Consider the following 23,114-nt stretch of genomic DNA (forward strand, 5'->3'; position numbering starts at 1 on the left):
TTTTTTAATTAGCTTTTAACATATTTTTGTTATATGTTATTGGTTTGTGTGCAACCCAGCTTCCCAATGCTTTTAATTTTCATATCCCCATGGGTGAATGAGTGCAGTTATGTTAATTTCAGTGAAATTATCATTGTTTATTTCAGCTAAAGATATATAAAGGGGACACAGACAAGGGAAAGTATGAAGTTAGAAGTCTGCCTGAGGCTGTAATCCACCGTTCCTTTGTGTTATCACCAATAACCCAAAGTAGAGTTTCGTTTAAAAGGAGGATTTTCACATGTGTCTTGTACATGTCTAATGCTGCTTCACACCACCTTTAGTTACTGAAACATTCCTAAAAACCTAGCCCTTAGTGACTTAGAAGATCAAGTCTCTTAAACAGATTCTTTAAACTTTTTGACAGAAATTGCCCTACAAACATTAGATTAAATTTTAAAACGTTAGTAAAATCAGTATTTCAAAACAGTTATCTCTCAATTGACTAAGGGAAAGTCCTTAATGTAGAATAGAAACTATGTTTTCTTTACCAACTAATGGAAGTTTCTTGTATCCCTGAACTGCACAAGGAAGGACGTGAGTTCTTTTGTGCCTGTAAACTGCAGTAGTTAATTTTCTTGGCTCTTGGAGCACACAGTTACTACTATATCTCTATATGATGACTGCTTACAATAAAGTTACCTGTGACCAATCTGTTAAAGGATTTAATACAGGATCTGTTAAAGGATTCAATTCAGATCCATCCTGGCAGCCATATTATTATTTTATTGGAAGAATTCCAAATTTCCATCTCTGACAATGATTGAACAGCCTTTTTGATAGCCTACAGTGCTGTCCATAGGCCAAGTATCAAGGTATACTTTTCTCTTGATCTTGAGACAAATGGAAGAGTTTGCACCACTCAAATGTTTGATGACACCTTCAGACAGAGGCCTTTGGGAATGCTTCACTTTTCAATTTCTCTGCTACAACTTGCATAATTCTTGTTTTGCTTTTATATGTACTGATGTCACGAAGTTTTGATGAGCTCCATAGAAGTAATACAGAAGTAATCTGTTGCAGAATATATGGACCCCTTTACAATTTCAAAACCAGCTGGTCTATGATTTATAGATGTTTGAAAACAGCCATTTCAGTTAATGAGCTTGAACAAAGACCTTGTTCAAGCAGGGAAGAGTAAAATGCTCTCTTCAAGGAAGCAGAGTATCATGATGGAGATTGCTTCCATAGATTCATATAGCTAGAGGATTCTAGAGGAAAGGTTAGTGTGTATTTAATAATAAGTGGGTTTTTAATAATTAGCTATGGGCTGGGTAGCAGAAGCTAGATGGGCAAATTAAGCTTGTGTAATTTTGTGATTGGTAGACCCAGTTTGCAGGCCTTTTTTGATTCTGCATTGTATTTATGACCATTCCTACTTCTTACCGTATCATTCTCTCCTAGTGTTTGTAACACAGGAGTAAAAGAAAAGTTACTGTGCAACCCTGAACTCAGCAGGGAAATTCTAGAACTGCCTTGAAGACCATGAAGTTGAAACAGCACAGAGCTTGGCTGTACCCATAATGGTACTGTCTAAAATATATATAAAAAACCCTATTCTTGGCAAAAAAATTGCTATGCTTTTTGCTCTCACTGAAACAGTTATGGCTATTCCAAGCACTTAAACTGGTGAAGAAACCTTTTCTTTCTTTATGTAAAATATTTATGACTTCAGCTGTATTGAAACAAGGAGATGGAGAGAACATATCAAACCTGACTGAGAATACAGCTACTTCATACCAAACAGAATGAAACAAAGTGCTTCTGCTATTCTTAGCCTAGTCTTTTTGTGCCACTTGAATTCCTCAATGATTATCAATGTATTCTTTATTCACAGGTGAATGAAAATGTTATATGGTAAGAAAAGGTTTACAAAATTAGGTTTTGTTTCTAATATTAAATGTATATGGAGTATAAATAATCCAATCACTTTCTACTCAGTATAGGGATTTGGATCTGTAGTTTCAATATAGCTCCAAAACCTTCCATTTATATCTTTCATAAGAAATATACATTTGCAAATATAGTTGAAAAGTAACAGCTAACTACTTTTCAAGTTGAATATCCTGAATTGGGTATATTCTTGTCTGTTGTACTTGTAAGCCTACGTCTCGAGTACAATAGAGATATGCCTAGTCTGTATTACCAATGTTATGAAACCATATCTTAAAGTAAAAGCACATGGATTTGCAGAAGCAATAGTTATTATGGTTATTATCTGGCATCTTGTTAAATTAACTCCTCAGGCCATTGATAGGGATCAGCAACAAAACTCACTGATTTCAGGAAAGCCAGACTTTTACAAACTGTCTCTTTCCTAATATGGGTCTTCAACTCTTGAGCAAACTTTTCCTAATGAATCACAGGGTTAGATAGCTTTTCATCTAGTCAGTAACTTAACTCCTCCACAGCTGTGCAGTATTTTTTACTTTCAAGAGCAACTATTTAGACTATTAGTGATAGTTCTCAATAGTTCATCAGTAAGTTAATATGAACAGAACAGTGTTTTGACTGTATGTTGAAGAGGGGGCTAGTGCTGTACTTCTCAAGGATTATGTTCTCATGTTGATTACATGAGACTGTGTTTCAATCCTCTGCACACAGAGGAGCAATTTTTTTTTCATGTAGAAATCTGTGTTAATGATATAAATATGACATGGTCTGACAGGGCTCAAATCACAATATTCTGTACAATACCACCTGTGAGGTAAATTGCAGCACATGTGATTACAATAGATGATCTATATAGAATTCTTCAGGGATCCACTAATAGAGGCTAGTTTAGGGTGCAGCTGCCAGATGGCTGTTAAGAGGAAAAAAAAAAGAAGAAACCAGGCCACTGTCATGGATCTGGAGCTGGAAAAATAAACTTAGGAACTGGGAGCTCTTACTAGCAATTCTACTTTGCTAAGCCGACTTCAACTGAAAGTACCCAAAGCCGACTTCAACTGAAAGCACCCAAAACTGCATTGCTGAAGTATGAATGTGAAGACAATATAAAAAGTTGTGATTCAAAATCTCCAGTATTTATAGTGCTGTATAGAGACAGAAATATCTTGATTTTCCTGCATCACCTACAAAGAGGTGATCACCTTCATCCTAGTTTTTGAATTCACTTAGTTACTTGTTCGGGGAAACAAACATAGTTACTTTCATGTGCAATTTGTACAGAACTAATGTGTGTTAAAGTTTGTCATAGATGGAAAAGGATGCTCCAGACAAAATGTTATCTCACAGAGAAAAATAAATGAACAAGAATATGAAGAGGGAGAAAGGGGAAAAAGGTTTTTTGTAATAGTCATAGATTTTGATTACCCCAGCAGGAAAAGAAAAAAGTGTATCTGATGAATACAAGATGATCAATTGCAAGTGATTAGGAGAAAGTCAGGCAATATGGATTCTATTATTTATTTTGTTTCACACAGTTGCACAACAGTGGCTGCTTTCACAGTTTTGAACCTAATCATCTGAAGTGATTTAGAAATGTAAGCACTAGATATATGCCACAGGGTTTGGGCTTAAGTACTGTTTTTTGAAATGTAATTTGAAATGTGCCTTGCGTGCTCATCAGCACTTCTAGGAAACTGGGATGTCCATAGAACCTATCTCCAAGGGACAATGAAGAGAATTTTTACTTGTGTTTATGAAATATTTCGTTATATAGGAAGAAAAGGCGTGATTAGCATTTAGTCTTATTTTGACAAAGATGGGTAACTACATTCTAAATGTTAAACAATTCTGAATAATTCCTCCAATAATTTCTCACATTGATTATGATAAATGTATCTTCTATCACTAGATCATTTCCTGCTTAAGTTATGTAGCTATTGGAACTCAGCACATTCTCTTACACAATGTGGTTGGATCAGAGCTAGGCTGTTCACTGCCTTACTGTATTAGGGGGTTTCTGCCTCATGTTATAAATCACTTGAAAAATTCTGCTTTTGGTCTAGTTTGATCTAAGGCTAGTTCTATGATTTTGGCATAGACTAGTTTTTCCTGCCAATGCTCCTTCTGGATAAAAGTTCAGTTAGAAATTCACATTAAATCATTCAAGAGGTGTCCTAGAACAATATAATTAAAGAGATTCAAATTCAAAACACCGGATTACTCAGCGAAAAAAGTCAACAGACCATGATTTCCTCAAAAGATGTGCTAATAGTTTCCTTGAAAGATGTGGTAGTCTTTTTTTTTTTCCCTTTAATTTTGTGGTATGACAGCTATGTTTAGTCATATAGGTTGTATTTCCCAAGTCACCAAAGATGCAGTCAGAAATGAAGGCATATTAAGTAATTTTAGTTTGGTATTTATAATCAAGAAACTTGAGCCTTAGTTTGCGAAACTGAACCTTCTGATTGAAGTTGCTGTATAAGGATTTAAAAGAATGGATTTATTAATAGTTGTATTATTTTCATTGCTCAATTGGAGGTAATTAAAGGGACAAATGAAGGTGGCCTAGGACTCTTGCCATTTACCTTATAATTTTATCAGGCTCTCCTAAGGCTACTCTTGAAATTCATGTCACATTTGGTTTCCTTTGAACTAATAAGTATTAACTACATATTCCAACATCAATTCACCTGACTGTTAGTAAGGTACAAAACCATGCCAGGCTGTTTGTCTTTTAGAGTCTCAATAAGAAAACTTCCTGACTCAGATAGAATACTCAGCACACTAAACAGAGTACTAGCACTATAGGAGTGGCAGGATATAAATGAGAGCAAGAGGTTCAAAACACCTGTGTTATTGATTACATGAGTATGTGGAAGGAAGGGAAGCACAGCTAGCTCTTTGTAGTTGGCTAACAACAAGGAAGGAATATTTCTTACAGAGAAGAGGTCCTCCACGTGTTTTCCACTGTGGTTTTTGTCACTTTCCTTATGTTGTCCCTTACTCAATAAGGTAGGTAGTAGTACTTTATTCCTGAGTTAATTAATTATGGTTTTGGAATCATATTTTGGACATAAGATATAACAAAGTTTCTTTTTCTGACTAGTATGTGGTGTTTTAGAGTGTTCTAAACAATAGTTTGCTTACCCTGGAAATGGTATCCTTTATTTGGTTTTGGTTTTCAGTCCTTGCTAGAAATATTGACCAGGATCTCCATGCTCATTAAAAAAAATGGTAAAAGATTCAGTTAGAAGAAAGGAATTTAATTGGAAGAATGGCTTTTCCTCACCAGTTAGTTTGAAAATAGTTCCTTGAAGTTGTATTTAGATTTTGATTAGTAACAACATTTGGAGACAGAGTACTGTTTGAGTATTTGTCATGTTTGCAGTTCCTATGGTGTCAGAGATGTGTTTTGTGCAGAGCTTGTATTTGTCCCTGTCCTTATGTAAAGGTAGTATTACAATTTCTTGCTGTAGCATTGGAAGTAGTTTGGCTATGATGACTTCTCAGGTGCAGTTTCCTCACATAAATAGACATAAAGGACTGTTTGTTGTACTTTGCTGTGAGAAAGGGCAAAACATCTGTCTCTTGTTGCAAAGGGGCCCTAGCAAGCAAGCCTCATTGTTTGTGTCATTATGTGCTGGATTTACATAGCTAGTTCCCTAAATCCTTAGAAAAACTTACCAATAAGCACTCAAGAACCGCTTGGATTTCTTTGTATCATCTTGCACATTATGTGTAGTCCCTAAAATGCATGGACTATTCCAAGGGAAATAAATTAGTATGGTGGTATTGAAGTTGCTTTTGCTGGTGAAAGTTGCACTTTCCACTTGTACCAGTACTTACTGCACTCTCTGACATTCAGTTATCCTCTCTATTTTACTTCAGCATTTCTGCTGGGGAGTGCAGCCCTTGTTTGCACAAAGGCTTTACTGCAGAAGCTACACAAGCACTGGATTAAATCAATACATTCCCCACTCTGTTGCCTTCTTTTTCTGGTTCCACATTTTCTCCCAAATCGATTTGCTTAGTGTCTGGCTATAGATTCTGACCATTGTTGCCCTTAGAGTTCATATAAAGTGCTCAAAGGGAAATTCTATTATCATAATGCAATGTTTTATCAGAAGCCAGAAAGCTCTTGTAGTGAGCATTTCTCTGACAATCATCTAAAATTTCACATTTGCCACTACATAGCAACTACAAACAGCCCACAGAACTATGGCACTAAATTCACCTGAGTGGCTCTGGAACTCCAGCACAGATTCACATGCAACAGTTTCAAAACGTGATATTGATTGTGTTGTAGAGTGGTTTTTTTCCCCCTAATATATTCAGCTCTAGAGAATATCTGTGTTCATTTATAATACTTTCTGTCTTTAAAAACAATTTATTTAATCTTTTTTTCCTGTAAACAGTCATTTTTCATTGAAATATCAAATCCCACTTGACATTTAAAGGTCAAAATAAAAAAAAATGTGTAAAATTAGCACAGGTTATTAATGAAAATAGGCTGCCTCTTAGGAGATGGGGGTTTTGTCTGTTTTGAAATATATTACCTTCTAGTTTGATGAATATCAAAATTCCAGGGCATCCAAATGGCCAAGGATGAGTCTGATCAGCTTCTTTTTATAGTCTATAGCACCTCCCAGTGACTATTAACACGTTGGAAAGCAAGCAAACCAGCTTACCAAAAATGGAAGTACAACAAGGTACATTGGCTATCAAAAGTTGAAGTGCTAATGCTAGGAAACTTTTTCAGAAAATCCCATAGCTAATGAGAGTGGTCAAAAAGTGTTTTTGAAGTGATGGAGATGAGGGGTGTTTATTTCTTGTTGAAGGTGTTGTGGTTATAAATGCTATGAAATTGCTGTATTTTTGTTTATAGTGTTGCATTGATTTGTCAACGTTCTGACATTGCTTAATTTTAAAACATTGCACACTGAAAGAGAACTTCAATGTTTTTAGCAGAATATCTAGACTCTTTAATCTTTTTATCTTGGTTTTTAGTTGTCAGATTGCCACCATAGCTTTAAAAAAGCAAGTGCTCAATAAATTGACATAGTTTTGCTGACGTTAACTGGGATTTACCTGTGTGATTCAGCCTGTTTAGGATATTGTAGTCTTTTGTTGGTAAACTCTGCAGGTACTAAATTCATGTCATAGGCAATGTGTGAATACTGTGAAACAAAATCCCTTTGCAATTTAATCCTCCTTTTGTTCTTTGTTTCAAAAGCTAAATAATAGTCAAGAGAGTGTATTGATTGCATTGGTGTTTTTATTGCTATTTTTTGGTGTGTTTTTATCCAGTCATGGGCCCCATCTGTGAACATATACTTCTAACTTTTCAACACCAATTGTTTCAAAGATTTTTTTTTTTCCATTTGTATAAATGATGTCATGTGTTATGAAAGTTTTCAAGTGTGACAGTTCAGGGCTGTGATTGCTAACCTCTATTATATTATTGCCATAGGAATTTTTACTGTTAACTTTTCCTTAATAACGTTTCTAAATTACATACACCAGAAGGCTAACTTGACCTTTCTGTCAGCTCATGTCCAGTATTAAAAATTAAAAATAAAGTCAAAGGTCAGAAAAGACAATTGAAAAACAGTTGCCAAATATAGTCATAGACGCTCAATTATGCAATGAAAGCAGCGTGCCACCCAAGAAGAGTACCAGCCTTCATTTGCCTAAACTTATTCTATTTTGATGAGGCAAGTGTTCCAAAATATGCTACTAATTGATACATCTTGTAGTATGAAACAGCATAATGATGTGCTTTAGGGTGTCTTAGTCTTCCTGAGTTGTAATTAAGACAGAGAGGAGAATCGGGTTTGTTCTGTAATTCCAAGATCCTTGATATCTAAAAACAAAATCACTTTCAGATACACAAGCAGTTCAGAAAGACAGAAGCTGTGAAGGGAGGTAGCTGGATTTTGGTGGTGTTTTGCAAGAATGACTGTAAAAGGAATTAAATTTGCTACCAATATTTGCCTGTATGGAAAATTGTTTCCCTGAGATTCATCTGAGCTCTGTGGTTTGCTGAATAGCTACAGACTCCAGTTATTACATTTCTATTAGTTAATATTCTGTAATAAAAGTATTACCTATAATATTAGCACACAATTATTTAGTAAATTTGGAAGTTTTTCACTCATAATTCTTTTTTTTATAGAGGCACAGAGAGTTTCAAGAATTTTCCCAAAGTCTGCGAGCAAATTGCTTAAAAGTTTGGATTAGCCTCAAGTCTCTTGAGTCTCAGGTCAAGGCCACTTCAGCACATTTTCTTCAGGATGGAGCAATAACATTCTTGATGATACAATACTGAATTTTTTGTACATTCAGAAATTGTAAACAATGGGGAAGAAAGCTGTAGGGGAGAAGGGGCTGTAATTTATCTTTTTAAATGGATCGTGTGACTGCTTTTGCAGTTGGCTGCGAAACCTAACTGAGAGTTCCATGAAACTGTAACATTTCTCATTTCTGATAGATCTTGATATTGAGAGATTTGGAAAAACTCCCAAGACACGACTGAATTACAAAGATGTATCACGTTCAAATGAATCAGTTGAAGCACAATGTATGTAGGTTCAGCTTAGATGTTTTTCACTGCCCATACATACTGACTTTAGCTCATAGCCCAGTTTTGAAGAACGCGTAGGCAGGCGTAGCCTTGTTGGTGTATGTTAGCTTGTGAAACTGCTGCCTGTGTCTGAGCATGGAGGTTTGAGTCTCCCTCACAGAGCTTATGCAATCATTTTGTGTTCAGAGCGAGAAGAAAGTGAGTATAAATTGCTACTGGAGGAAAATCCAGAAAGGATGAAGATTTCTATACTGTGTCATTCATTTGAGCACTGATCTGGTCGGTGATATGTGAGATCTGAAGAATCTTTTTGCAACATTTCAAGACTTTACTCCCTCCTTTCTTCTCCTCAATTCCCCCAAAGGATACTCTTATCGAAAAAGTCAATAGAAGCTATAAGACAGGCGTAACTCAGCTGCTTCTGTTATCTGCATCTTTGCTAAAACCCATCTTCATCAGCAGGTGATGGTGAAAAGCTGGGATTTGAACTAAAGTATAAGCATAAAGTTTCTTCTGCTGGATGAAACTTGAGGGGTAGTCTCAACCATCACTGCTAGACAAAGAGCTAGAGAGAAAGCAGGGAGTTCTGTTATATTTAGATCTGATTAATCGCTGTAGGAGAGAAAGTCTTCCTTGGCATTGTAGGCTAAGTTTTGAGAGATTAAACGTGTATTGGCATTTGAGATAAATCTTTCTGTTATAATTGGGAAGACTAGCAGAGTGCTAATGTGAAGCAAATGCACTTTCACATTAGTGAAGGTTTGTATTCTCCCGACACCAGTGTATTGGTTGAACCAGAAACCTCTTGAAAATCAAGAATGCAGCTGCAAAGGCAGCCTTTCTGTTTGGTTGCAACACACAACCCTTAACTGACTCTGGTACATGAATACCTGCCTGATTTTCAGATCAGATTTTCAGATACTGAATCTTCCTGTAGTATGCTTTCTGTAGTATGTATTGAAGCAACAGAAATAACATTTACACAGTGGCACAGCAGCCAGACATATGATGATCTGATTTATCATAAGAAGCATATATAAAATGCTATTAGAAATTGATTTCTAAGCAGCTTTGAGTATTTAACCACTAAAATGTATATGAAGTGTACTTTGCCATCACTTGGTGTTTAGGTCTGAACAAAACTGAGTTAGAGTTCATTTAATGTTGCTGAAGACTATGATTTGTTGGATCTTGATCAAAATGAAAGTTTTTTTGAAGCTCAACATTTTAAGCAAGATTCCAGCCATTTAGTCTAAACGGTGCAATTTGGCACAATCTTTTTAACTTTTTTTTTGGTTGGCTTTATCCACTGAAGAGAAGAGGAAATAGGCACTTTCTGGGTTTAGAGCACACATGGAATATGATAGGATCAGACATCTTAGGATTCAGGTTCCGGGAAGGCTTTTCTAGTCACTAAGAGACCCTTTGAAGTCTTTAAAATGAGATTCCAGAGGCAACAGAGCATGGAAAGACCTAAAGCATCATCCAGTTGTAGTTGTAAATCCTCTTGGATAGATTCAAAATAAACTCTGGTTTTTGCTGTCATTTTTTTTTTCAGAACAAAACTAAAATTTGGTGAAATTCATAAACACAAACTGAAATGGAAGGGGGGAGTAAGAGATAACGAAGCATTTATCTTCTAATCAAAGATAGAGTTAACAAATTGCCACATATCTCCAAGATTTGTTCAGTCACTGTCACTTTTTACAATCATGAATTCAAAAAGTCTGGCTTGTGTGTGCCCACTTATTTTACATGAACAAAGTACAGCATTTATTTTTTCTCCTAAAAAGCATATAGTTTAGGCTTAGGCAAGGCATAATAAGGAGTCATAGAATGGTAGGGGTTGGAATAGCCTAAGAGAAAAATATTGGGAATAGTGACAGATATGTGTGTGTGACATCATCTTTTGGCTGCTTCATAAGTCTTGCTTTAGGTTTTTCAGTGTGAGACTCTCAGTTCTCACTCTGCCTTTTGGTTTTCAGAATGGAAGCAAAGCTGTCAGGTGCAAAATGATTTCCTCTGCGTAATGGGGATCACTGTTCTCTGATTTGCTTAGTTTACTCTTATCACCTTTATGTCCAGCAGAAGGCTCTACTGCTTTCTCAAATGTACAGAGAATAATATTCTTTGGCTACCTAGGAAGGTCATCACTGTTGTAAACAGGATTCAACAACTTGCTTTCATAAAAAACAGTGCTCGTGATTGATAAGTAGAGGCTAATTACAATTGGTGAGTGAAGATTTGGTTCAGTATTTAATTTTATCATGGACTTTCAATCCACATAATTCTCATACAGTGGCCTTTGAATTAAAATTGTAACACTTTCATTATTTTTGCTGTCACCCTCATAGGATGTGCATATATGTATTACTCTGCCACTTACTAGAGAAGCTTGAAATACACAGACCCTAATTCATCACCATCTTCGCATTCTTACACTTTTTAATCTCAACTGATAAGAAAAGTTTGTGAATTTTGGCACTTGCCAAAGTTCTGATGAAGTTATTCTACAGATATTTCTTAGGGTGAAGGTTGCTCTTCCCATTATTCATGAGCTGAAAACAAGTAGTTGGTTCTGTCTGAAAAACTGTCAATGCATCTTCCTTTATGAAACTAACTTATATAGTTAAAAATGGGATTTTTTTTCCCCCTGTTTTCATTTTAGCATGTTAGTGATTCAAAAGGGAAAAAGTCTTCTTTTATTTATTATTAAAATGGAAAATTAGGATAGGACAATGCTTCTCTGAACAATGCTTTTTACACCCATTGATTGATTCTGCAACTCTTTAGGGATTCCATCCTGAGGTGTCTTACTAACTTTCAGAAGTGGACATCGTGCAACAAGAGTATTTGAACACCCAGATTAATGCATCTATCTGATGGGTATGATTCCATTATTTTTTTTTCAGAGACTTCAGGTAAAAAAGGGCTGTTTGGTCTTCTAACATTAACATTTTTGTTTTGGGAAAGTACATTTGCTATATATATATAGTCCAGGTGGGGGGATTTGGGGGTTTTGTTTTGAGTGTTTTTTTCTTTCCCTCCCTCATATCATAGAATTCTCTTACTGAGTATTTCAGCAGGGAGCCATAAGCACACCTTCTTACATAGTCTGTTGAATACAGGGTATGACAAAAAGAAGTTTTTCACAATACTATTTTTTTTTTAGTTTCTTGGAAAATCAAAATTATTAGAGTTCACACTTTTCCAGTCCTGTCCATATTTCCTTATTCTACTTGTCCAACAGAAGCATTTGGATATTATTGACGAGTATACAATAGATAAATTACAGCAAGAGATTAAAGTGTATGCCTTGCCACATGCTTTAGTTAAGTTTAGCAGAGAGAGTTGACCATCAGTTACCAGATAAGCCATTCAAGTATTAAATGCTTTTTCTCCTGATACTCCTTGCATTTACTAGAAAAAGAATTAAAACATTTCTTTTTTCACTGCAATATAAACGTAAAGGCTTAACAATGCATGGTTGCCTCTGTGTCATCTGTAATAGTCACCATCACTAAATGCTCAGGAAGTGTTCAGAAAGCAACAAGAAAATGGAATGCCTGTAGCACAAAATGATCTGATATTCTCTAATGGCATCACTACAGAAGGTTTCAGGGTGTCATTAAGTCTGCTTCAGCAGCATGGGATAGTGCAGAGTTTGAGAACCTTTTACTTGAGTTTGGAATAATTATAAGTGACTAACAGAGGTTTTACTTAAGCACTGTGGAACTAAAAAAGTGCAAATGCATGTAATTATTCAGCTCTGTGCGCTGTCATGATGTCCCTAAAGTGTCTGTAAATAATAACAGGAAAAAAAATGGGTACTGTGGCTATTCACTTATCTGCAAAAGTTTAAAAGAAAGTGTTTCGACAGTCAGTACAGTTTCTTCCAGTGGTTTTTTTTTTGTTGTTTTGCATTTGTTTGGGTTTTTTTATGAGAGCAACATTTCACTTCAAAACTAGCCCTATGTATCACCATTGTAGCAATATCCTCCTGAGACTCAATGGGAGTCATCTTGAATATGGAGCAAATAATTTATTTGGCTCCTGGCCATGTGTTGTCTTTCAGAAGAATATGGTTATTCACTACGTAATAGTGTAGGAAGAAAGGAGACATATGGAAACACATTTTAAAAGAAACAGGAACATTAGTCAATGAAGTTTAAGCCATGCAAGTTGCCAAGCACTTAATGTAGTCATGAAGTAAAGAAATAAATTATGAAGCCTGCCAGCCAGGTGCTTATCCTGAAAAAGTGCTGCTCTTATAAAAAACAAGCAGTCAGCTTCAGCTGAGATCTGGATCTAACAGTTCTTGAAGCTTGACTTAGTGATTTCATTTGCTGCTGCTATTATAAAAAGCTCATTAATAATATGTACAACCTACATTAAAACTGTATTCAATAGCATCCTTGGAAATCTATTCATCCTTTCAGTTGACTGTAAATACCAGACCAGCATGAGTCTGGCCCTTTCTCCCTAGCTTTGTTTTTTTGAAATCTGCAATACATTCCTATGTGTTTTCTGTTGCATCTTAAGAATGTCTTTTCAAATAGATGTTACGTTTTTCTAAATAAACAAGGTATTTGTCACAACACGGAAGCCAAAGTGGCAAAAATAGTGACGATAAAATCGATGCCTTCAAGTGTAAATGGAATTCATATAGGTATTTGTGTGACAGAGACCAGTACAGCAATTCTTTTGCCAGTTCAAAAGTTGTATTTGGTACAGCTTTGCAAAATATTATATGTCCATTCTCTCTAGATGACTCATGTTTTTGGAAGAAAGGGGAGAGAATATTTTTTTTTCAGCATCATGATCATTGAAATAATGAACTGCAGAAACTATAATAGATTTTGTTCCTGGCTTGGCAAACTATCTAAAAGATTTTGCAAGAGCGTTTACATAATTCTTTCCATTGAACTTTCTAGTATTGCATATATTTTAATTGTTAACTCAAATATGCCAGACATTTAGGTAGTTTGTGGACTACACAAATGTGTATTAATGTTTCAAAGTATTTTATGAGCGGAATTTGTGGTTATAGATTTTCATACTTACAACCTTAATTCACTTGTTAAAATAGGCTCTCTGTTTGCTAATAGTTACCAGCTGCAACTAATATATTAGCAGATCGACAATGCAGTGTTTAAAATGACGCATTTCAAAATCAATAGCAAATGTCTCGCTATAGGGTTAATTGGAAAACTTGTCGTGTGCAATAGTACACTGTACAAAATTCTTATGAAATCATGGTAAACTAATAGGAAACAATAATGTACACATTTCTGAAAACTTAGAAGAAGCAAAAATGTTACTTACTGTAGTTGTTGTTTGCTTCTCTTGTCCCTTTTACTTTGCCTCGCTTATCAATCCTCATATACCACTGAGTTCGACAGAAAAGTCTTCTCACTCTTACATCTCCCCCTTCCATATAATCATAGCTTCTGGTATGTCGCTCAGGGCTGGAACAGTTCATACTTGTAGCCATTTGCTCTGGAGTCATGTCATTGCAAGCTAAAGATATAGTGCCCATTAGAAAGACAATGTAAAAGTATGATCTGTAGAGCAAAATTGGCAGGATCCATGTCAGCATCCATTTGTGCATTATAGTGCAGTGTTCTGGGTGTTCATGAACAACATAATGAAAATTAAATCTCAAGTAGACTGTTGCTCTTAGGTCACCGACCTGCCTTCTGTCTTTACGAGTTACAGATTCATTTAAATGTGATTGTTCCCTCTTCTAGAATTCTGATCGTTATTCCTTAATAGTTAATGGCGAAATAGAAGAGCTTCTTAAATATCTCTTCAGTCAGAATATCCTTTAAAGACACCAGTTATAAAAACCTTTGTTGTTGTGACCTTCTGTACTACTTGAATTTGCTGCTTGCACTGAAAGTAAAAGATCTGTGAGAAAAGGTGCACGTATAAGTCTTAGTACTCAGTTGTTACAAACATACAAGGATACATTTTGCTACTGAAAAGTATTAAACAAATGTCTGACATGCTGATTTTTAAAAAACATGCAAATATATATACAATAGATATCTCTCACACAACCATTTACACAAACATTTAAGCTGATAGTAAACATAGTTCTGTCCTCAGTTTTAAGTCCTTCCAAAAATCCCCTATTGATTCAGTTGAACTACTTTCTCGTGCATGGCAAAATTCTGGTGATTATTTCATACCTATATATTCACTATTAGCACAACCTATTAGATAACTCTAGTTCACATTTCAAAATAGACCTCACAATCTCAGATCTGTATTTTTACCCCTATCCTTTTCAATTTATTAATAGAAATAGTTTTCTTAATGCTTTTTTTAGCCTTGAGCATATACAAATGAAGACATTAGCTGTTAGCAACTGCTGAATGTTTATGCAAAGGACAGATAACTTACTTGTTCCTGTTGATAAGAGCTGGATACCCAAGTACTCCATTTCTGTTGTCTGTTTTTTGCAACATGAGACTCTCTACTGTAGCTACAAACTTTCTCAGCTCAGAAAGGCTCCACCAGAGTTATAATTGTTTCCATAAATCAACACGCTGGAGAGATGATGTGTATGTGCTTATGCGTGCGCGTGCTTGTGTGTGTTGAGCCTGTTGTTCAGTCCTTTTCGATAAATACCTTTGCTGACCTCACTTGGAAGCAATTAGAATTTAACCAGTCAGCTGTCAGTTGAATGCACGAACAAAAATAAAAGGAGCCTTGCATTGTATCGTGTCCAATGGTCATCAGAGGGAGCTATGTACATAGTTTATACTTTGAATCTCCAAGAATCTACTCTGTAAAAACATATATTCCGTGCTATATGGGTAGAAACGCTTCGCACACTGACTGGTGTTTTGGTGCTTTGATTTAGGTCAGTGTTTTTCTGTCTTGAAAAAAATCTGTCCTTCTCTCTTTTGTACTCACACCCTTATCTCAGTTTGCTTTCAGATCTCTTCTGCGCTTTGGTAGAGTCATAGTCTGCTTACCCCCTTTTTGATGGATATATGAAACACGTGAGTCCATTAGGTACTGTGGGGAAGCGTTTACTGTGGCCATTATAGATCATGCAGTATATTTTTATATCATGGACTTAAAAACAAGAACAGCTGCACTGAAATTTTTATTTGATCGACCACTAGGTGAAAATGGGAATGTATATTTGGATGTTTCAAAGTCTGACATTTGAACACAGCATGAAGGAAAAATTACTACTAGGGTACAGCTTTCCTTAGCTTATCCAATTATTGGTTCTTAAAATTCCCAACAGGAGAGTAGTAAGTGGAGGCAGTGCAAAAAAACCCCCCCTTACACTGCATAGCAACCAATGGGTGACCAGCAGGCTTAAAATACAGAGAATCAAAATAATGGGTAGATATTCCTGGTTTTCTGCTTCTATATACTGATTTCCTTCTTTGGCACTAGTCTGCTATCCAAAGTCCATATTCCATTTCCACTCGTAAATTCTTTGAGCTTCAGATTAATGTATCTTTAAAATACATTGAAGCTAAGGTTTTGATAGTTTAGTTTCCACATTGTTGATATGAATCCACCTCAGATCCTTTAGTAAATAATAGCAACAAGGAAATATTGGAATTAATCCACATATTAACAGTAGTTTCCTTTAGTTGTCTGTATTTGATAACATAGTGCATTTTTTCATTCCCTGCTTTTGTTTATTTTCTGCTCCCCTCTCTTCTTTCTGTAGAAATGAATAACAGCCACTTCTTTAAAATGAAGCAAACTATAGAGGTAGTTAAAATTCATGGAGAGTACATATGTGCCACCTTGTGGTGAGGGGGACATAAGTAAATAGGGGTTTTTCACTGGAGTGATCCAAAATGAGCAATAAAGGTGTATGGCAGCAGGCAACCTTGTATTACTCAGCCTTTCCTATACGCAAACACAGAGAATGAGTCATTTCCTCCGTTAAACTCCTCAGATTCCTTTTCAGGCTCACTCGGATTAATTTCATTTGTCACTCAGTTTGCCTTTCTTTTTTTTAACCACTTTCACTTAAAGTCCAAAACTGATCATCTTGTCGTGTCGTTATCTCCATTTCAGGCTGTGTTGCATATTCTGTGGCTCAGCCTCTTGTTCCTGGTTGAGCAAAAGGCTCGATATAGCCACCTTTACAATATGAAAGGTATGGTGCTTTGGGCTTTCAAAGACTGAATGCCAGCTCTAGATACTCAAAGAAGTGGCTTTCACTGAGTTCACCCTTGTAAACTGTGATTACAGCTATTTCCAGTTTGACTTGTATCTTGCCAACCCGTGACCACCGGTCTAACAAGTGGGGACTGAAGTGATTTATCCCAGTTGTGCTTTTGCCAGTGCGTTTGCTGGATTTATATCAGTATGTTGTCTGATCCATTCCACAGGCTGAAGCCAGAATGATAGCAATGAAAAAAATGTGTGGTATTCAAAAGGCTTATCTGTTGTGTATTATAAAGCAAGCAATCAAGGATAAAAGGTAATCTGTGTTTTGCTCAGCAAAGCAAGATGCAATTACAGAAGTTTTTGTAAATATTTTGGACCTTTTATGTGTAACAACAACTTTCACTTTTGGATACATATTGGTTTTAATTTTTCTTTTTAATTGCTAACATACTGTTTCTGACAGTTAGGAGAAAAAACATACATACCTGAGGTTTTGGTTCCAGAAAGCTGGAGCTACTCCTGGTCTAGGCATACGCATGTATTTCTCTTGGCTCTGAAAAAATAAATCACTTGCTCTGAGTGTGGTTTTTTATGTGGTGCTTCAGACCTTCACGGAGTTTTGTATTTGGAATAAATGAAAATCAGTTTAAATAAGGCACTAGCTCTAAATTTAGTCAGTGAGCAATGAAATTAATCTTTAATTACTGCTGATAACATTCATACCCTCACAGTTTCTAATTGTAGACTAAGGGATTTTTTTCTATAATGCTTTAAGTCTAGTTTTATTTACACGGGTTTAAGTCTTGCTATACAAGTACAACTGTGTATTTTTTAATGAAAGGTTGCCATCTTGATCTGCGAAGGCAATTCGACATTCTTTGCATAAACCTCTGATCCCTTGAATTATTCAACCCATTTTAAGCCAAGCATCACTAATATCTCTCTCCAGTTGAATTGGTTGCATTTTATGAAAAGTTTAGCTTGACTGGCACTTACAAGCATTGTCTTCTTACAAGCATTCTTGCCCAAGGCTTTGCAAATCCAATCCCAAGCAAGTCTTTAATGATATATAGAAATTACCAAATTGAAAGCTAATGATTTTGCATTTCTTTGGTGAGATTGTATTTGAAGAAATGTGTTAAGGTATCAGTACCCCATAAAACATGAAAATGTACCAAATACACATGCTGAAAGCTATCTCTTAATATTTCAACCTGCTCCTTTTCCATTAACCCATGCATTGTTTCCTGCTTCCTTGTGATAAAAGGAAGCAGGATAAAAATCTATGCGTCAGACTTCAAACCTAAGATGCTGGGTTTTAATGCCCTGTGGCAGTAGTTGAAATGAGATTGGAAGGTCCTATGGAAAAAATTCCACAGATGTGAAGGTGCTGAATTTTCTCAAGGTTAAACCCTTATCCTTAGTTCCCTGATGTCAGAAATCAGGATTAGATCAAGGTTGACTTTTGCTACACGCAAATGGTACAAGAAAAGTGCCACTATTTGTGCAAATCTTTAATCAATGTTGAGACCTGAAAAACACTGCAACGTGCATGCAAAAGAAACTCATTTAACAAGGCAGTAGAAAGGGAGATGAGGAATGTGGCACTTTGAATTTATCTCTTCAGGTTGTAAACTTAAGGGTAAATTTAAGATTAAAATCTATATTACTGATCTTTTGCCTCCTTGGCAAAAGACTATGGAAATGTCTGTGGTTTTGGTAGAGATTATTAAAATCATCTTGAAAAGACAACAATACATTTTTCCTCACAATTTTCAAAATGAATCCCTAAAATGTTGTTTGTTTCTTTGTTTTCTCCTATTCACCAAGATCATATTGAATTTAAATCTACAGGAAAATTGGAATGGGATGCAGTTGATACTAAAAACCAGAAACAAACTGACAAAACCTCCCAATTATCAAATAATTGACAACTATCAAACAAATTCCTTTTTTTTTTTTCCTTATTAGCTACAGCACTTTTATTATTTATATACCTGATTTTAAGGAAAACAAAGCTGTGACTACCTTACCTCTGTCAGTAATATACTTAAAAGAAAAAGCTATGCAGGATATTTCACTAGGACAATGGAGTATCATGATACGAACTTCTGAAGGAGATTATAACTAAAAAAAATAGGATGGCAGTCAGATGAATCCTTCCTTTCTGAATGGAATTTGCACAGTGTACAGTTATGATAAGTCTCCTTGTTATTCATAGCTCAATAACCCTCAACTGCATGGAATCCTACTTGTGATGACATCAGGACAGTCATAGACTGTGATTGTCATAACCTAAAATGTTGTCATAGGGCTGGATTGTAACAGTGCACTTTTGGTGGACATACAAAAAGAAAGTGGAACTGATGAACTATCCTAGTAAAAATATTCTGTTTTCTTATTTGCCAGGTATGAAGTTCAGAGGTCTCTCTTTCTGAAGTGATCTGTACATCTGTGCTCAAACTTTACTTTTATCAGAACACCACGCAGTGATTTCTTTTCAATGTTTTCTTTTGAAAGAAGAGAAAAATGTAGCCTTTTTTAATATACACAGATGGCTGGTTAAGAATCAACTTTGAGAAATTTTTGCTGAAATAGCTTAAAGACTTGCAGAAATGTATAGTTCCTATGACTTTACATGTAATCATTACATTTTACATTAGAAGCCATACATATAAAATGAGGTATTCACACTGAGCTGTTAACTCAGATTGTAGCTATGCACAGGTATGAATACTGCAGATAATTCAAGACTGGATTATGCAAATTAATTCTGTGTGTTTTTCTTTTTAAGTGGTCAAACAAGCAAGCCATTTCTAATCCTTCATATCGCTCCATATATAACACAACTACTACTGTAAATTACTTGGTGGTTACATGTTTTGTGGACCATACAAAATAATTGATAAATAACATTTGAAGCAAGAATTAATCCTTGTTGCCATGATATTATATATCCATTATTATCCTGTCTATCTGCTGCTCTTTTAATCTTGGAAAATCATTTCAGTTCATTCTAATTGGATGTCATCAGAAGGCAGCAGATTTTTAGCCCATCTTTTAATATAGTTTTGAAACTGTCGCTTTGTTGGTCTTCTAATACTATCTATATATTTCATGGAACAAAGGTTGGTTGAGAATGAGAGTGGAAAGTCATCCTTTCATTGAAAAAATTCTTTATCTCTCTAATTAAAATCTGGTCATGGGAAAAGAGCTAGATTTGTGCAAATCAGAGTACCATACAATTTGCACACAAGTTGCACTCCTTGATTAAACCACAATAAAGCCAAAATTATTAGTAACCTTCTAGTAACTATCATTTGGCATCTAGTTAGGTGGCAGTGCACTTAGCACTACGTTTTCTGATATTAACTGGTAGCATCTTTACATCAGAAAGAAGAAACTGTTAAAAGTATTAGGAAAAGTGGACAGCAAGTACAATGGCACGTGACTTAACATCTTAGATATATGTCTGTACATAATGAAAGGACTTGCAGTATCACTCAGTTGTAGATAACTTTACACGTGTGTATGTAGGATATTCTGTTACTCATATGAAAGTGAACTGGCTGTGCAATGAGAAGAGGTAGTGATTGATCAGAATTTGGAGGAAAATACTTTTGATGGGAGAGCACTAAGATATGATTAGGACATTGGGGTTGGGCACTCCCAGGAGTGTACAGAGAAAGAGGGAGGCTGACCCTGAAGGCAGAAAGTTCAAAAGGGAACTGGAGAAAGTTTGAGACAGACACTGAAGTATCAGGATTGTGACTCAGTAGACAAGGAAAATAGGAATATTTCTAAAGTCATCAAGTCAAATGAAGCTTTAAAGAGAAGCAATTTCTTCAGCTGCATATGGGCCTACAATGCAATAGTCTTTCCTGGCTCAAAATATTAGGTGTTTCTGTGCAGCTGCATTCTACAGCTGCAAGTTTCTCAAGTCAAATAGACATGATAGATAAAACACATACTTCCCCTATTGCATATTTTAGGTGCAAAGATGCTCCTGTGATGGAATTCTAAAAACCTAGGCTTGCACATCTACACACTCTATATTGAAACGTTGTTAATGCTGTGAAGTAAAATGCTGAAAAGACACAAAATGCTAGTTGTCCATCTCATGCATTAAATCAGGAAAGGAAATCATGAAGAAAAGGATGATAAAAACTGAAGTCTGTATCACAGAACATACTCACACATTCAACCAAACCAATGTTATTAAAGTAAGCTCTTGGCATCTCCATGGACTTCAGCAAGTCCAGGATTTCACCTGAGTTTCAACATGAATTGCTTCTTTATGATTCTTTTTATATGCAAATGTGTCAAGTCTTGAGATTTAATGGGATGTTTTTCAGTGGCTTGATCTTTTCTGTACAAAGTAAGTGATAAAGTAGGTTGGTATAGTGAGTGCAAAAAAATGCAAAAAAAACCCCAAATGTGAGACTGTGTGGGACAGAAATGGTACTGGATTAATGATGTGTATTTTAACATTTATTTTAGGAAACAGATGGAGTAAGAGCTTACCTAACCCTCAGATAATTCTATGGCCTATTCTTGTATATGCTCTAAAACCAAACTAATGTAAGGGAAAAGTGACCTGTTCTCTCCTGCAAATCTCTGCTGTTGGCAGAGTTAAAAACTCACCAGTAGATTCAGAACAAAGAGCAATTTGCTGTGATGATTGCAGTATTTATTACCCATCTGTCAGACACAGGTACACTACTTAGGTACCAAAAAGTAAGTTGTTCCAGCTGTTTACCATTCAAATGGTAGATAAACATTTGATGAACTGAGGGAATATAATAAAAGAGTGTCTTCATTAGAAAATCTGTATTGGTAATTGATTTACAGAGTGAGCTCCACCACGTTTCCTCACCTTTCCATTTACTCACTTACTGATAACGAAATCCATGATGTCTTACTAAATTTGTGTAAATTCAGCCCAGGACAGTACTTTGATAATCTACTATGGATGTGAAAGGGCATAAAGTGCTGGGGATCTGAATGCAGTTCACCTATGAAGTACAGAGTTAGAACAGCCACGTTGTGGGCATGGACTGGTGAGCCAGTTTTTCTAATTATAAAAAGAAAAGTATCAAAATACCTTTGCATTCAGAGTAGCAGAACAAATTGAGACTGTCAAAAGTGCAAGTTTTTTGAGCTTCCACAAGAGAGTAAGGAAAGATGGGATACTATTGATTTCTAACTGATGGTAATTTAGAGATGCCTAGATTGAGGATTACCAGATAGTTTGTGCTGCAAGTAAACAGCACCATCCTGCTCCCTCTGTACATGTGGTTGTGTAGATTGAAGGAGTGATATATATTTGTGAACAGCTGTGCTTCCAAGAGTTTAAATGTCTCCTGCTGCAGCTGTTGCTCTGTTAGATGGTTATTTGCCTGGCTTGTGGCATCAGCAAGGATTGAATTTTGTCAGCAACTCATGAAGGTCAGGCTTGGAAACAGATCTTAATCAGAATTGATGGTGTTCTGGGCTGCCTTTTTACTCCTGGCTTACATTGTTTATCATAACTATCACATTACTAAAATCATTTCTACTCTTTTAACATTAATTCCAGTTGCCAGTTTTTCACACTTACTCCCAACAAAGGCTTTCCATTATTGTTATGTGAAGCTGGAATGCAGAACATTGGAGAGAGAGAGAGAGAGGAGAAAAAAAGCTAGGACTAAGGGATCTGTGTATTCCCTTCACTCCCATGGCAGACAAGTTTTTAATCCTATAAAAGAGGAAGGAATTTGTCTAGTGTAGTGGTAACTTCTCCTTATCAACTTTTTAAGATATTGGGTTGAGTGCATCTGCAGCATCTGTGTAGTTTGTACCTCTTGCATCTCTGTTGACTCTGCTGTGCTTCACAGTGTATTACTGCAACTAGGGCCTTTTCTGTAGTCGAAAACTTTCTGACCTGTACAACTCCAACCCTTTTGCTTCAAGGACTTAAATAGTACAGATTGCCTTGCCCTGTACACAGTGAGTGAAAAACTGTGGTGTATGTGTGAGAAGCAATTTTGAGGAATAGCTGTTCCTGAAAATGCTAGTTATTCACATAGACAGTACAAATAATGTGGTTTTGGAGGCTACTGACTACAAGTAGTAAGTCCATAAACTGATTCATAAATAACCAATACCCCTAAAATTGCTCTTCATATCTATTTCATAAATGTACATACACTAAGCTGACTTTTCCAGATATTTTCTAAATGAAACGAAAAACCCCACAACCCAACAAGAAACCCAACCTCCTTTTTTTTTTCCTCAGAAACAAAAGGGTTTGTGAATCTTTTTTTCACAATGAGTAGACGTATCAGATCCAGTACTCAAGTGTGCTGAGCTACATCATGCTGAGGTACAGAACATGGCACTCTTGACATGGCAGTCAACTGAAAACCACAGAATAACAAAATACATGTATTTAAGAAAAGTTACT

The 23,114-nt window shown here is 35.8% G+C and overlaps 1 protein-coding gene across 3 annotated transcripts in view; it reads right to left on the reverse strand.

The window, feature by feature from the left end:
• Positions 1–15,094, reverse strand: part of FGF7 (fibroblast growth factor 7) — a 28,834-nt gene extending 13,740 nt beyond the window's left edge. The window contains exons 1-2 of one of the 3 annotated variants that reach the window (XM_062000073.1): positions 14,921–15,094; positions 13,838–14,032 (exon numbers count right to left, since the gene is read on the reverse strand). In XM_062000073.1, coding sequence (XP_061856057.1) covers positions 13,838–14,032; positions 14,921–14,960 — 235 coding nt within the window. In that variant the 5' untranslated portion in view covers positions 14,961–15,094. Of the gene's footprint in view, positions 1–13,837; positions 14,423–14,920 lie in introns of all 3 variants that reach the window. The other 2 variants (XM_062000072.1, XM_062000071.1) reach the window with 2 other exon arrangements.
• Between the last annotated feature and the right edge of the window lie 8,020 nt (positions 15,095–23,114).

The sequence above is a fragment of the Colius striatus genome, chromosome 7 (assembly GCF_028858725.1).
Source record: "Colius striatus isolate bColStr4 chromosome 7, bColStr4.1.hap1, whole genome shotgun sequence".
In the NCBI taxonomy this organism is placed as follows: Eukaryota; Metazoa; Chordata; class Aves; order Coliiformes; family Coliidae; genus Colius; species Colius striatus.